Source organism: Crocodylus porosus, unplaced genomic scaffold, assembly GCF_001723895.1.
Source record: "Crocodylus porosus isolate Cpor-Errol unplaced genomic scaffold, CroPor_comp1, whole genome shotgun sequence".
NCBI classification, from domain to species: Eukaryota; Metazoa; Chordata; order Crocodylia; family Crocodylidae; genus Crocodylus; species Crocodylus porosus.
Window position 1 is genome coordinate 169430304 of NW_017728886.1, and position 17020 is coordinate 169447323.

The 17020-nt window shown below is 40.8% G+C and overlaps 1 protein-coding gene across 6 annotated transcripts in view; it reads left to right on the top strand.

Annotated features, from left to right (window-relative positions):
• NETO1 (neuropilin and tolloid like 1) overlaps positions 1 to 17020 on the top strand; it is a 99223-nt gene that overhangs the window by 62538 nt on the left and 19665 nt on the right. For all 6 annotated transcript variants that reach the window (XM_019545140.1, XM_019545175.1, XM_019545150.1 and 3 more), the window contains exon 7: positions 12489 to 12717. In XM_019545140.1, the coding sequence (XP_019400685.1) occupies positions 12489 to 12717 (229 nt within the window). The remainder of the gene's footprint in view (positions 1 to 12488; positions 12718 to 17020) is intronic.

A 17020-nucleotide genomic window follows, 5' to 3' on the forward strand; every position in this document is an offset into this window, starting at 1 on the left:
GGCCATTTAAGAGGCACCAAAACTCCTTTAGTGTCATTTTCTACTTGCTGTTTAAGAAATTAGTAAAAAACAGAGTCACGGTAAATACGTATTTCTTGAATATAGTCCTTGACTTCGTTAGAGCCTTTCAACAGAGAAAACATTCTTGTTTTCTATCCGGTGATCTTATCAATCAACGTGTGAATAGCTGTTAGTTATGTAACCATACGTTTACTCTTTTCAAGTGTAACAATTGTGTATTCCATACTTTCACTACATCCTTTGAAGGCAAACAAGCTGTATGTGGTAAAAAAAAATCATTACTAAAGAAAGAGCTTTACAAATTTGAATGTCTGGGTACACCCATTTTTAGATGCTAGTAAAAGGATTTATATGTTAAATTAGAACATAACTCTGAATGTATCTATTCATTATAGTTTTTGGCACTCTGTATTTGAAAGGAAAAGTACTTGAAAAGTCGGCTATAGAGTGGACTAAATTAGATGGCTGAAATGGGTTAGCATTTCTCTATTGAAAAAAAGGTTGCACTAGAAGCTAAAAAGTCAGGTGGCAAAGGATTAAATTAAAGCATTGCCAATACACCCTTTAAATTAATGTTTACTTTAATGTTTAATGTTTAAATTCATGTTTAAATTAATATTTAAATTAATTCAATATTACTCATATAATAAAAATTCCTCTCATCTAATTAAAATAAAAATAGAAGCATTCAATTAAATAAATGTGATTCTTTTTCTTTTCTAGAACAGAGTGCTATTGATATTGAGTGTTTAGCTTGAAAACAATTAGTTATTGATAGTGATAGGAAAGATTTTACCTGTTAGTGTTTTCTGGTTTTGCTGATATACCTATCTCATTGTAAGCTTTTTCCTTAAATGAAATCTCACTACTCTCATTACAGGTAAATAAGATTATATAGTTGCATCATACTCATGTCAGTTTTATTTCATATAGCTTACTGGCTGAATACTTGTAGCCTGATATTCTTATTGAGCCAAACCCTGAATTTGTAACCTGCTTAAAACTACCAGTTAGTAATATGAGAACAGTTTATCTGTAGAATTTAGCCACAGGTTGGGGACAATTGAAAAATGTAAATTAGTGTTTTTCAAATCAGAGGCATAACAAGGTAACCAGTCATCTAGGGCAGCTGTGATGCGCAGGGGCAGCGGTAACTTCCAGCTGTCATCATGCCACTGGCACCATTATGTGACTGCAGTTGCATCCTTTTTTTTTCTGTTCTTCCCTTGATTCCCCCCCTTAAAATTCAGTGCCCAAGGCAGCTGCGCTGATCACCCCATCCTAATTATACTACTGGTTCAATTTTTTTTTCTGGGAAACTCAGAGGGAAAGCATTCTCTAGGTTTTACTAAGGGCACCCATTGAAATGCCCAGACATTTGAACAACCACAGATTAACTTATTCTATGATTTTTAATGTGTCTCCCAAATGTACAACCTTCTTTTCAACCTTTTCAATAAAGATCTCAGCATTTCCAAAAGCTCAGCAATTTTCCTGACCTTGAAGAAATAGTTCCTTGACAGAATTTGGACAGCTTTTCCCTAAATGATATTTATAATGAGTGTTATTGTAGGTTTGATCTGCTGCATTAAATCAGTGGTCCATATTTTTTGGTAAACCCCCTTTTGGATCCTGAAGGCATGGCATCCCAAATAGCGTAACTGGTGCTGACCCAATTAAGAGGAGTTTTGCACCTATGGATTTATGCAACTCAGAATAGCCACAACACAAAGTTCTCTGACAGCTGAACCATGGACTAGATAGTGTGTTAAGGCTTCAGATATAGAGTCTGTATTGGGCAGCTATATATTGCTATACCTGGTCAGTAAGAATAGAAACTTAAGTGACTATATGCCAGTAATAGCCATTGAAATGATGATCCCAAATGTGTGACAGAAAAGTATGTATAAAATGCTATGTGAAAATCACCTATGGATTGAAAAATATAAGGGCCAAAGGTGTTTAACCTGACGTCAAATTAAAAATTGTATGGAGAAATCTGTTAAGACTTGTTTCATATGCAAAAAACTCCCATCTAAATCAAGCATAAAAGACCCATATTAATTGCACAAGAGAAAATGATCCTGTGGGTCAAATAAGACATCCTTTTTATGTTTTCTTAAGGAAAATATATTCTGAAGCAGCTTTGCTAGAAGATTGTCCAGCTAGACAAGTAATTGGTTATGTCAAATCTAAGTTTGTTAGATAGCTAGCTACTGTATATTATAGTAATATCTGAAAACACATCTCACTTTACTGGGCATGGATTTCATTTTACTCTGAAGTATGAAATGCAGAAATGTTACCACTAGGTCCCTATCTTCAGTCCACCAGGTTGGTACAAAATGATGTTAAAGTAATAAAGCACCTAGCTAACAGGATTGTGGAGGAAGACTGCAGTCCACATATATACCTGTTAAATGTCAGAAAGTTGCCAGTGAATCATGGATTGTTACTAACTGATGTTCTCTTCCTCAGAAAACTGTAAATGAGAATGTCAAAGTCACTGGGGACTTAGAGAAGTATTAATATACTCTTTAAATAGGGCACAAGAAAATTTGATATGATTTGACATCTCAAGAGCTGCTATTGATTCATGAAAATGATTGTGCATTTCCAGGGGTGGATCCAGGGTCCAGATGCACCCCCCTTCTGCTGCTGCTGCTGCTGCCATTGTCTTGGCTGATCTGGGCACAGGAGGTAGAGTGCAGAACTGCTCCAACATCATGCCAGCTACTGGCTGAGTCTGTGTGGGATGCCAGATTCAGCAGGGGACGGTAGCAGCAGTTTGCAGGTTGCCCTGCCCAGGACCTGCTCCCTGCCTGCCCCTCTCCAAGAGGCTTTCGCTGGAAACAGGCATTGGAAGGCAGAACCTTCAAGCCAATTCCACTGCCTCTGGATGATGCAGGCACTGGGGGAGCCCCACAGTCGATCTGACCCACTCCAGTCCTATGCTTCAGGGAGCAGCTATTTGGAAGCTAGGCTCACCTGGGGATAGTAGAGGCAGCAGCACACAAGTTCCTGCTTCCAGCACCTGCTCCTAGCCAGTGGAGGGTATGAAAAGGAGGAGGCAGGCAGAGAGCTGGCTGAGCCAGCTCTTCATGCAGCCACTCCCTGTAGCCACTGGCAGGGCAAGCTCTGTGCCCTGCCCCCAGTCAGCTGGGGACAGTGGCAGTGGTGTTGGCGGGGGTATAGTGGGCAGGTCTTCCCCCTTCTCATTTGCTTATTCTCTGCCTAGCTGTCTGGTGTCATCTGCCAACCGCAGGTTCTGCAGTCACATCTCACCCCCGTTTGCCCATGGTCTGGTGGGTAACATGTCATATTCCTTTTTAGCAAATCCTGGATCTTCCCATATGCATTTCTGTAATGTAAAGACTGATGGCCATTCAGTATTGCCAGAAAAGGGTTCCCCATAGTCATGTGAGTTTATTATTAGTTTATGAGGTTTTTGTTTTGGAAGCGAAGATGTGGTATTGCAGAAGGTTGCTCTGAGGAATGAACTTCCAAGGAAAAGATTCTAGGTGTGGTACTGTAAAGCTCCTCTTGTTACAAACAGGCATTTGAAAATGGACACAGAGTATAGAAATGAGCATCTGTAAGTACTTTAACATAGAAAGGGACACAGACCTACTTACACTACCAATATGCTAAAGAAGTTGGTTATGGCCAGGGACCAGAGGATGTAGGCTTTGTGAAGTAAGGCCCAGAAAGGGAGAAGTTATTGTTTCATATGTTATTTATGGCCATTAAGTAAAACATCTTATACATTGTGGAGTTGTATTTGTTTTGGTGTACTAAATAAAACCAAACTTCTCTGAGCAAATATTACTGGCAAGTCAAATAGGCTGCAATGGTGACCTACCTGATCAATCCAAACCTTCAGTGATTGATTAAAAAGTAGCACACATCAAAGATGATTCACTATTACATCCATTCTACTGAAGTTATATAGTATTCATAATTTACAGTAATTCTGTTCCTTTAATGCATGTATTCAGAGTTTTTGTTGCTTCTCAAATTTAAATAAAAAATTGCTACAATTTTACAAAAAAATAATAAATGGTACAATTCAGCTAGCATTTGGTCTTTCATTATTGTGATGATAAAACAAACTTTAAAGGTGACAAGACAATTGTTTAAATCATACTGCAATCAGACATATAAATTGTATACACTACAGTTGCAGTGAAATGTTATCAGCTGTGCTGCTAATGGCATTGGCATTTGTGAAAACATCTCAAAACTCAGAAGAAACTCTGTTAGTGCAGGTGTTTTGTTTTATTCTCCCCCTCCCCCCCCCCCCCCAACAAATAACATGAAAGTGGTGATTGGTGAAAAAAGATTTAACTGAAATTTTATGACAGAAAAGTTGAAAAAAAAGATACAGGAGTTGTATTTCTGTTTTCCAAATTACTGTTTTGGCAAGAAAGAAAGCCCCCACAAAGCAAAGTGTGATAATGTGCGCATGTGTACATAAAATACTAAGAACCCAGTTGTCTTCTTAAAGTCAATGGGAAAACTCACCTAAACATATGTCTCTCTGAACCAACTGATCAGTATAGTGCTACCCTGCTCTGTTCTTTCTCAGATTTCAGGCTAACTTGGCTAGCTATCCATTCTCTACATGAAAATCAATGGGAATCTTGTTCTTGGCTTCAATGAATTATGAATCATGAGCATCCAGCATGACACAACATGTTGTGCACAGTCATTTTACGTTCCTGGAGGCCCCTGGGAGTAAGTAAGGCTGCTGGGGCCACAAGAGTTGCTGGCCTCAGCCTCCCGTTCCCAACCTGGGGCAGCGTGTCATGTGCGAGAGCATGTGTGGAATGGGTATTCCCCAGGGACAAGTAGCAGTGGCACACATTGTGCCACTGCTCTTTGTTCTCAGGGAAACACACATTCCTACTCACAGGGACGCACCCATAGAGGTATCATTTTAACCCACATAATTCCTTTCCATTGTATACTGTTTTATTCTATCACATTTATATTTATGATAGCAAATTCTGTTTTCAATTGTCAGCAAAACCAGCAGCATCAAACATGAAAAAAGCCCCCTCTACATGTTAACTGGTTATAGACTGGCTACGCCTACAAAGTAACTATCACGCCATAAGAAGGTCCATATGACTGTAAGGTTAGAGCTGGAAAATGTGTAATGACTTTATAGCTGGTTTCTATCCATATTTAATTTGTACATGTAGCAAGGTAGCTATGCCCCCACAGCTGGGAGTCCTATCAGCTGATGGGACTCCCAGCTATGGCAATGCATGGGGTGCTGCCATGGCTGTGAGTCCTTTCAGCTGTTTGACTCTCAGCTGTGGGAACTTGCTGGTGCAAGGAAAGCCCAGGATGGTGATCCCAGGCTCCCCTTGCACCAGTAGAAGGTGTAGTTGGATCTGATGCTGGATCCCATAATAACGCCTCCTACTATGTGTGTGTAGCATGGCAGAAGCCACAGTTGTGTGAGTTGTGCATCAGATCCCACCATGCCTTTATCTGAATGTCTAGAGAGGCCCTTAGTGTGACAGAAAATGGAATTTAAACTAGGAATGAGCCAATATGAGCTTGTTACAGGGCTGTTGGTTGTAGCCATGTTGGTCTTAAGACGTATGCAGGCAAGGTTCTTTGGATAGATGTGATATCTATATGAGCTTGTGAATTTTGCCTTGTTGTTTGAAAATAACAGGCAACTAAAAAGTCCACATTAATAGCCTTTTTGTTCTGTATTAACATTCTTTTGGAAAAAGAAAGAGTCCCCCTGTTTGTTTTTTTTTCTTATATGGTTGGAATGTAAAAGAGGACTGGAACTAATCAAAGCCTGCAGCAAAAAGTTCCATGCCACCCATGATACGACTGCATTGGGTGAATGACTCAGGAAGTAACAGTAACAGTGACGAATATTATCAAATATTGGGAGATCATTTTTTGGTAACAGCAATGAAAATTACCTCAATTATTCAGTGGGGCATGAAAACTGTGATCTCTAATTACATCTAAATACTAAAAGAGGACACTATCTGAGATTTTGTTTTTATCTCTTTTTCCTCAGATGAATTACAGTCTTTTATTTATTTATTTTATTGGCAAGGAGTTGTCAGGGAAGATTAAACCGTATTTTCAAACTATCTTTCTTATGGAGAATTGAATGTGATGTAAATATAATTAGTTATTAGCTATGATGATGAGTCTGATGATAGAGGCTGTCCATATGTTCCTATCAAGTCTCATAGTGGATATATGGATCCATGTTGCTTGGTTACCAACAGGCATACTGGTAAAACACTGCATGCAATCCCCTGCAGAAGATTTTGATTATGTTCCTGATTTCATTGTTACTACAAAATAGTAGGATGTTATCAGTACTCTCTCTTTAGGGAAAGCCATGTACTTTTTTTATTCAACTTCTGTGTCATCCTTCCTAACAAAGGCTCAAGGTGGCTTTCAATATGAAAAAAGAAATAACTTAAAAACTGGGGAGTGCAAAAGACAACCGAAACAACTTAAAAGGAACTAGAACATCAAGATAAAACAGAAATCCTTTAACCAACATCACAACAGTGGGAAGATGCATGGAATGCAACAGGGAGAAACAGGGAGCAGCATTGTTGGGGAATGCGGTGCAGAAGGAACTGTAAAGTGGAGTGGGGGGGCAGGGACCAGGAGTATAATGCATTGGGGTAGGGCAGTGAGCAGTATTGAGGGGAAGGGGGTGCACAGAGCAGTGAAGGGAGCACCTGGACATGTGGTGAAATGGCAGCGAGAGGGAAATGTGGCCTCGGGGACCCATGGCCCCAGCTGACTTGGGTCTGCCCTGCTAGTATGGCCCCCAGCCACAGCTAAGTAGTCAAAAAGCCTAAGGATGAAGTGATTCAATTTTCACAGGCTAGTCTAAGCTGTAAGCAAGCAAAATATTCACTTCTGATTCTGGAAATGCAGCCACATGCCTGCAGTGGCTCAAGCCAGAAGCCATGGGGCACTTCAGAAAGGATGTGGAGAAGCTTGAGAGAGTCCAGAGGAGAGCCACATGCATGATCAGAGGTCAAGAGAAGAGGCCTTATAAGGAGAGGCTGAGGCATGGGATTCTTCATTCTGGAGAAGCGAAGGCTCAGGGGTGACTTGGTGGCAACCTATAAGTATATAAGGGGTGTGCATGTGGAACTGGGAGAACATCTGTTCACCAGGGCACCACAAACGAAGACAAGATCCAACAGTCATAAACTTCAGGAAGATTGTTTTAGATTGGACATAAGGATAAACTTCTTTATCATTAGTCTCCAGAGTCTGGAACAGGCTCCCCCCAAAAGTGGTGAAAGCACCTACTCTAGATATCTTTAAGAAATGCTTGGATGCTTATCTTGCTGGGGTGATCTGACCCCAACTGACTTCCTGCCTCTTGGGCAGGGGGCTGGACCCAATGATCTTGCAAGGTCCCTTGCAGTCCTAATGTCTATGAAATCTATGGCATCTCTTAGAGCATGCCTCGCTTCTTGGCTGGAGCAGACAGCTTGGGCCAAAGCTAGTTCTCCTACTCTGCAAGCTGAGGTTCACAGGGGAGGTGCAAAGCACCCTGGGATGCTGGGAGACGGTGAGTAGCTTGAATAAGGAGGGGATCTGGAACAGAAGTTCAATAAACCAATTAAACCTTAGTTAAGTCTGATACTACATCCATCCAGGTTTACCTTAAACCAGTTTCAGCCATTTTGAAAGCAGTTTATGTGCAGTGAACTTCTGCTGTGTTACAGATTTGAACCGGTTTCTGGCCACTTATATCATTGTATGTGTAAATTCTGTCCCTACACTAAGAATTTGGACTGCCCTGAGACAGATCTGGCAGTAAATTATCACACTTACTCCCTTCCAAAGATTATGTAGATACCCAGCCAAGTGGTGCACCAGAGAGGGTATGCTTCAGTGATCCACAATTTCTGTTGTGCTGCTTTCATACAGGAGTGAGAAAAGTCCATTCAAGATTAGACAGTGTGAATTGGCTTTCCACAATGTAACAATTCTACAGGTAGAGAACTGAGGCTATGATCTTGGCTCTCTCCACCCATTGCTCCCTATTTTCAGCTTCGTCTGGCAGAGGCATGGAGTCCCTGCTTTATTCAGATCATGCTATTGTGAGAGGCCCCTGAGCAACTGTGAAGGGATTTGGGAGGGTGTGGGGGGAAGTCTCTGTTCTGCACAGCTGTGCAGGATCTGATCAATCTAGCCTCAGACTATTGTGATTGACTGACAGGCCACCTGCATGTGGCTTGCATAGATAAGGTAGGGCACTTGTTATTTTTTTAACTTGTTTGCAGCTGCTTCTAGGGGTGCCCAATCTAGACTCTCCCATGCAAACATAAACCCAAAGAATATAAAAGAGAGCTGCCACCTCACCAGTGCCCTGTACCTTGGGTTAATACTATGTAAGAGATGAAGGGAAATTAGGAGCTCCTCTGATGATTGGTACTACTAATAATATTAACAGTCAGTTATCAACAATACAGTGATGGGGTAAAAAGAATGAAGATTTCAAGAGCCAAGGGTAGAAAAGGTGCTGAGATAGTATTCATGTGCAAGAAAGGAAGGGAAGAGCAGTCAAGGGAAACAGAGGAAGAAGAGAACAGGTAATAAGGAATATGACTTGATAGACAAAAGTAGGCAGTGAGATTTTTTTTTTTTTTGGTTTCTTTTAAAATATATTTGTCACATTAACTACAGCTAAAAATACCCCAATATCTTCTAAAGATTCCTTTACCGTGTAACCAATAACTGTAGATGAGTTGGGGTGGATGCTCATGAATGAGAGAGGAGCTAACTCTCGAGGCACAATGTTTATCAAAATACCGTGGGAAGAAAATGACAATCCCTGAAAAAGCAACGTAGTAATACTTCCACTAGTAATGGGTAAAAAGGAAAGTGCTGTAGATAGAGGTTGGTGAAATAATATTTTGTAGGTTGTGGAGCTTGTGAATTAAAGCGAAATGTTGCATTTTATAGATCAGCAGAACTAAAGTTTTCTTAGCTTATGGTTGCTTTTCCGAAAGACATTCTGACTATTCTGGAATAAATCAATACAATACAACCAGTAATTTGTTTTGAACAAATCTTCTCAGTTATACTAACTGGTGTATCAGCTCCTCAGGAGAGAGGAATATTGCAATAGAGCCTGGGGTAATAGCTAGGGTATAAAATTGACCACAAAGAGCTCTGAGTTTTGGTTATGACATTGGTATGCTATTACTCTGATCACTTACCCACTCTGAGCCTTGATTTCTCTATATGTAAAATGGTAATATTAAAATTTATAAGAATGTTATAGAGTGTAACTAGTGTTTGGGAAACAACTTTAAAACCTGGAAAGAAAGGTACTATATAATGCCCCCCTTCCCCCCCCCCATTTTCCCCCTAAACCCCACAAAAACCTATTTTCAAAATAAGGATCAGACAGACAGAAAGAACCTAAACAATCTAGTTTTCATGTACTGAGTTATTCATGTATCAAAAGCTCTCTTAATATTAGCATTATCTGAAACGAGTTCATTTGTAAAGAATGGAATGGTGAAATGCATTATGATATTTTGTCTGAATCATTAATAGCTAATTTGGAAGCATACTTTGTCAAGTAACAGACTGCTTAATACTGCCATACATTTTAAGTCATTTGTGTACATGGGCGAGGTGAAACAAAGGTTTCTCTAGATTCCCGGGATATGATGCTTATACTTTATGCTAGGCTATAAAATGTAGTGAATAGGCCCTGTTCTTCTGTACATGTAGAAAGCTATTAGAAGTGAATGGGGGGGATTTTTTGTGTGAAAGATTCCCTGGAGAGGGAAGTATTCATGATTCTTAATTCATTTTAAGTTTTCTTTTTTCCCTCTCTCCCTTTCTAGTAAAGATTTAGGTTTGACATACATTCTGCTGGATACTGGGTTCACATACATACATACATACACAGGTTTTTCTACTCTTTCTGCCTTACTATAGTTTTGTACAAAAAAATTATAATGTGTGCTAGATATTTTGAGCAGTCATAAAACACACATAATGTACCTTTTAAACTATTATTTATTATCTGTATTACTGGAATGTTTACTTTTCTTTAATCTACTAGAATTTTTTTCTTGACACAATTTCTTTCCTGACTTAGTCTTACAGACTTCAGTGAATGGTAACTCTAAACAGTGCAAACCATTTTTTAAATTTTTTATCATGAATTAGATATGTTATTACATTTGATGATATAGCTTAAAATTATGTGGAACATGTAATCTTTTCTTTGTCAACATTGTGACCATCTTCAAGTCAGTGTGTGGCAACTACTGAGGCATTGCCCTCCTCTCCATCACTGGGAAGATTTTTACTCACATCCATCTGAATTGCCTCCTTGCCCTTGCCAAAGATGTTATTCCAGAATCCCAGTGTGGCTTTAGACCATCATGGGGTACCACCAACATGACTGTTGCAGCACGCCCGATTCAGGAGAAATGTAGAGAGCAACAATGGGAGCTGTTTACGGCATTCGTTGACCTAACCAAGGCCTTCGACTCCATCAAATGTGAAGCCTTATGGAAGGTGCTGGCTAAGTTTGGTTGTCTACTGAAGTTTATCAGCATACTCAGACTACTCCATGATGAGATGACCACCACAGTCCTTTGCAATGGATCAGAGACAGACCCATTTACCATCCATACTGGTGTCAAGCAGGGCTGTATCATCACTCCAACCCTTTTCTCCATCTATCTTGCTGTGATTTTGATTCTTGTCTGTAACCACCTTCCTCTCAGTATTGAATGGACAGTCACCTTTTCAACCTGTGGTGCCTTCACAGCAAAACAAAAGTTAGCAAGGTTGGTAACATTGACCTTCAGTATGCTGACCACTGTGTTATCCTCGCACACACTGAGACCAATTTGTAGCCCACCCTTGACCTTTTCTCAGGTACCTATCATAGCCTGGGACTCTCTCTTAATACTGGGAAGACAAAGGTGCTCCATCAGCCTGCCTCAGCACAAGCTTCTCCCCTCCCCCCACAAATTACCAAAGGGTAGAGACCCCCTTGAAAGCATCAAGCATTTCTCATGCCTAGGCAGCCATCTCTCCCCATTAGTCAGTCTTGATGTAGAAATTGAACATAGGATTTGCTGTGCCAGTGTGTACCTTGGAAAGCTGTTTTTCCATGTCTTTGCCAACTGAGATCTGTAGTTGGAAACTAAAATCCTGGTCTACAACACAGTGGTTATCCCTATGCTCCTCTGTGGGTGTGAAATGTGGGTGACATGTCAAAGCCATCTTAAGCTCCTGGAACTGTTCCATCAGCGTTGCCTCAGGAAAATTTTTTGCATTAGATGGGAAGACCACTGCACCAATGCCAGCACCCTCTCTGCAGCTAAGATAACCAGCATTGAGGCAAAGATCATGAAACATCAACTCCACTGGTCTGGCCACTGGGTAAGGATGGCTGACACTCATCTCCTGAAGCAAGTCATCTCCTCTCAACTCAGTCATGGAAAGTGGAACGACAGAGGACAGAGAAAGCACTACATGGACACCCTGAAAGCATACTTTAAGGGTGTCATCAACTTTACAAGCTGTGAAGTGCTTGTTTGTAACGGGTTTCAATGGCATTTCACCATACATCAAGCTACAGCCCACTTCAAAGAGAACAGTGTTGCTCAGAAAGCCAAGAAATGACACAGGAGGAAGGAAAGTGCACAATATCCTGGCCAACAGTTGCTCCCCTCCTCCCCACTCCTGCCCCTCCCGAGGCACCATCTGTCGTATCCATGGAAAAAGTTGCAGAGCACAGATTAGATTCTTCAACCATCTTAAGACTCACCAATAATGCCCCCTGCCCCCCGCCCCCAGCAGACATCATCCTCATATTGAAGGATAGCCAAAGATAAGTTTTCTAGAGAGATGTATATGAAACATTGTTAATTTAATCCCTGTCAAATCATAGCGTTCTTAGTGTAAGGGCTTCATTTACAATGACCGAGATGATGACCAGATTGCCTGAGGAAATCTGGAAAGGTAAATGAATGGCTCCCACATTTCCACTTGTTGAATCAGTGATGCCAACATATCTTGGAGTCAACACATCTTGACTCTGGGAAGGGGGCATCAATTATTTACCTTATTATTTTCTGTGCAAGGTACATAAGAGAGCAATTCAGGAAGGGATTTCTCATCTCTCTGCCCAGGTTGGATGATAACAGGACACTTCTAAAAAAGGGATGCATTTAGTAGTTTCAGCTGGAACTGAGGGCATCATCTGGACTAGAATTCAGGGATAGATGCCATGTGATGAAAAATAAGCAACATTCATTTACTGTACCAGTATAAGAACATAAACATGGCTAGTGGAGAGTCGCTCTGATTGTTCTGATTAAAATTTAGCGTCTATTTTTCAACAAATGGGAGTAATATTGTTTAATGATTCTTCATGTTTTGGTTCACTTCTTCTTTTCTAGATATATTTACGATTCCTGGACTATGAAATGCAGAATTCTAATGAATGCAAAAGGAATTTTGTGGCTGTCTATGATGGAAGTAGCTCCGTAGAAGATTTAAAAGCTAAGTTTTGTAGCACTGTTGCTAACGATGTGATGCTGCGTACTGGTCTTGGGGTAATTCGCATGTGGGCAGATGAAGGCAGTCGACACAGCCGATTCCAGATGCTCTTCACATCTTTCCAAGAACGTAAGACTCCAAGCACTCTTTCAGTATGTTAAATGATACAAGACTCATAAACTGCTAATGGTGTTTTCTTCATGCAGAATAAGCACAGAAGGATGTTGCTTAACAAGCTAAATAAGTCACCAACACAATTTTTATTCCATATGTATTACACTTGGTGATACTTTGTAAGATAGTGGATAGAGTACAGGACTGGGAGGTAGGAAGTCTTGAATTTCAGTTCTTACAATGATTAGGTCTTTGATTCAGACAAGCTTCTTAATTTTTCCCTTTACTTAATACGAGGAAGATATTGGGAGAAATTTGCTCTTTAGAAAGTGCTTTGAGATCTTAATATGAGCGGCACTGGAGAATTGCAATATTATTTTAACATACTTGATGCATATGTACTCATTTGCAATATTTATGTATGGCATTATCCTGCTAAGTAAGATTACAGGTCCATCCAACCTTAGATGTCTATTACATTAAAACAGTTGTAATACACTATTTGCTGTGGCCAACAACACAAAAGGGAATGATATAGTTAACATCCTGTAGTTAGCCACCTTTGACTTTCCAGTACAAATGGCCAGCCATCCACAAACATTTGTATCAATTGGGGTTTTCATAAGCCTGGTACAAAAATGAAGACCATGTCTCTAGAATCATAGCAAGCTGCTTTAACATGCTTCCCACTGTGGCCCACACCCACCTAGCAAGGAAACCTTTGATAATAGTGAAAAATATTTAGAAATACTCAGACTAAAATAATATTCACTTTAGGCAGCCCTCCCTCACAGTAATTTTTAAAAACAGCAATAACTTTTGGACTCGGACTTATTAGCAAAGAAAGAGTTGTTTCAAGGCAACAGTGAGAACATCCTCCAAAAAGACTGATTAATTTAAGCCAGTTTTGAAAGGAGAATAGGTTTTATTTGATTTAAAGATAATAACATGTTTTTATTTCCTCAGCAAAGGAGTTTATGTATATTTATTTACAAATTCTGATTCATATTAACTGTAATATTCTTTTTACTCTTGTGGATCACATCTGACAGGCAGAGTACGGTGAAGCAAGTGATAAGTACTCAGGGGGAAGGGTGGGAGAATAGGGAACACCAATATGAACAATAGCAATAATATGCGGCCACGCAGTAAAAGAGGCACAAGTGAAAGATATTTGATCTAACAGAAGGCCATCAATATCTAAAATGTTCACATTCTTGATTTGTATTCTGTATGTACTCTGTGATGAAGCAATGAGACTTTGTTGAGATCAGCTTATGTGGTTCCTTAATTATGGCTCTGATTAAAAATTTCTTACACAGCCAAATGGCTTGGAACCATGTATATCAGTTCTCAAACATTTCAGTCTTAAGGCCAGTCTGTGTTCCTCTTGTCTGTAAACCATGCTACTGTCTAAAATACAGTGAGAATCCTCTCTTAAGATGATAATGCTCTTTGCTTGATTCTGTGACTGGAGAAGTCTTGAATATTCAAGGTCTGATTCATAAAAAAAAATAAAATCTGGATACTGTTACCTTAGAAACAACTGCACAGGCATTGGGGGTTCATTGCTTATAAAGAATTGAAGAGTAATGCATACTATTCCATCTTGACAGCATGGATTAAGCAAGTATATATTTGCAAGTCTTTACTATTCAAACATAAACTTTGGGACATTCAAACATTTCCCTGTAAAAGCAATGATTCAACTTATGAAGTTCCTTGTGCTGCAAAAAAAAATATATGTGACCTTCTACAGCTGAGGTATTGACATCATCTCATAAGTGATAGCATTGGATATTAAGCATCATTATAACATGGTTTTGAATCTTTTCAGGGCATTTAGCTTCTAATCTTCCTCTAAACAATTAGGCTGCTTAGAGATGTAAAAAAAATCCCAAAATAGCACTTTACTTTCAGCTTGGTGCACCCCTGCACGTAGTGCAGTGCATGCCTGCAGCAAATGCCCAGTAGCTGATTGAATCAGCTATTAGATAAAAGTGCCAAAAAGCCATGTTGAAGTATGTAATATATACAGACATTGAGCAAGCTGGATCAAACTGTAAAGTGCTGGGTTTTGTTTTTTGAGGGGGGTTGGGGGGGGAAGGGGGCATGTTTCATGCCTGTCAGTGGCCTTAATGACATGCCAAACTTTTACTATCATAGTAGTAAGGACCAAATTCTGCCTTTAGGTGTCTACATGTCTTTATAGATTTCATAGACATTAGGGCTGCAAGGGACCTCACAAGATCATTGGGTCTAGCCCCATACCAAAGGGGCAGGGAGTCAGCTAGGGTCAAAGGATCCCAACAAGATAGGCATCCAAATGTTTCTTGAAAGTGTCCAGAGTTGGTGCTTGCACCACCTCTGAGGGAGTCTATTTCACGCCTTGGGGTCTTGGACAGTAAAGAAGTTTTTCCTTATATGTAGCCTAAAATGGTCTTTCAGGAGTTTTTGATCATTGGACCTTGTCTTCCCTTGGGGTGCCCTGGTGAACAGACGTTCTCCCAGTTCCTGATGCACACCCCTCATGTACTTATAGATTGCCACCACCCCTGCTGCCAAGCCTTTGCTTCTCCAAACTGAAGAGTCCCATGGCTTGCAGCCTCTCTTCATAAGGGCTGATCTCTTGCCCTCTGATCATGCATGTGGCTCTCCTCCAGATTCTTTCAAGCTTTTCCACATCCTGTCTGAATTGCAGAACCAAGAATTGGATGCAGTACTCCAGCTGTAGCCTCACCAAGGCCGAGTACAGTGGCAGGATAACTTTCTGGGTCTTGCTTGAGATGCATTTGTATATGCAAGCCGGAGTTTTGTTTGCTTTGCTGGATGCAGTATCACATTGGTGGCTCATGTTCATCTTGTGGTCAATTACAAACCCCATGTCTCTTTCAGTCATGGTGCTAGTGAGTGTAGCACTTCTGAGCCTATAAGTGTGATGCAGGATTTTTCTCCTGAGGTGGAGCACCTTGCATTTCTCTGTACTGAATGCCATCAGGTTTTCATCTACCCACCTTGCAAAGCTGTCGAGTTTGGCCTGGATCACCAGCCTATCCTCAAGTGTGGACACTCTTCCCCACAGTTTGGTGTCATCAGTGACCTTAGCCAGTCTACTTCTTACACCAGAGTCCAGATCATTTATAAATACATTAAAGAGTACAGGTCCAAGAATGGAACCTTGGGGGATGCCATTGGTCACTATGTTCCCTATTGATTTGGTTCCATCAACTACCACTCTCTGGGTACAACCTTGGAGCAAGTTCCCCAGGTCCATAATGCTGTCAAGGCTGCAGTTCCCCAATTTTGCCAAGAGGACATCACAGAACACCAGGTCAAAGGCTTTTTGAAGTCTAAATATATGATACCAACCTCTTCTCCTTTGTCCAGGTGATGTGTCACCTGGTCATAGATGGAAATGAGATTAGTCAGGCAGGACCTACCCACAAAAAAGCCATGTTGGCTATTCCTCAGAATGATGCCTTTTGTTATCCTGTCATTAATGAAGATTTCTTTGATGATTTCTTCCAAGATCTTTCCAGGGATTGAGGTCAAACTGATTGGCCTGTAGTTTACCAGATCTTCCTTCCTTTCTTGAAGATAGGCACCACATTGGTTCTGTTCCAGTCTTCTGGTACCTCACCCAAGTGCCACAAGTTCTCAAATATCCATGCTAGTGGCCATGCTATGGTGTCAGTGAGTTCTTTTAAAACTCTTGGGTGCAGCCAATCTGGACCAGTTCATTTGTGGGTGTCCAGCCTCTCAAGATGTTCCCTCACAAGATCAACACCCATGGTAGGCATATATTCACCCTTATCCTGGTGATCCTGCATCTTGCTATGCTGCATCTTGTCAGGCAGGGTGATCTCTTTGGTGAAAGACCGATGAAAGTAATCACTAAACAGATTGACTTTTTCCTGGGTGTCAGTTATCAGCTCCCCCATTTGGTTTAGCAGGGATCTGGTGTTGCCCTTGTTTTTCTTTCTGACTTCCGACGTATCTGAAGAAAGACTTTTTATTGTCCTTGATTTGTGTAGCCAGTTGGAGTTCAGTTACAGCCTTGGCTTTCCTAGTTCGCTTCCTACCAGTGCAGACCTGTGCTGCATACTTCTCCTTAGTGGTGTTTCCTATCTTCCATCCTTTATAAGCTTCTCCTTTTAGACACAGGAGATCCATGAACTGGCCAGTTGTGGCCTTGGCTCCACCACGATCTGCTGGCTGGGAAACTGGCTCTGTGGTCGGACCCAGAGGGTTGTAATTGATGGCAGTCACTCATCGTGGTGCCCTGTGACCAGTGGGGTCCCTGAAGGCTTTGTCCTGG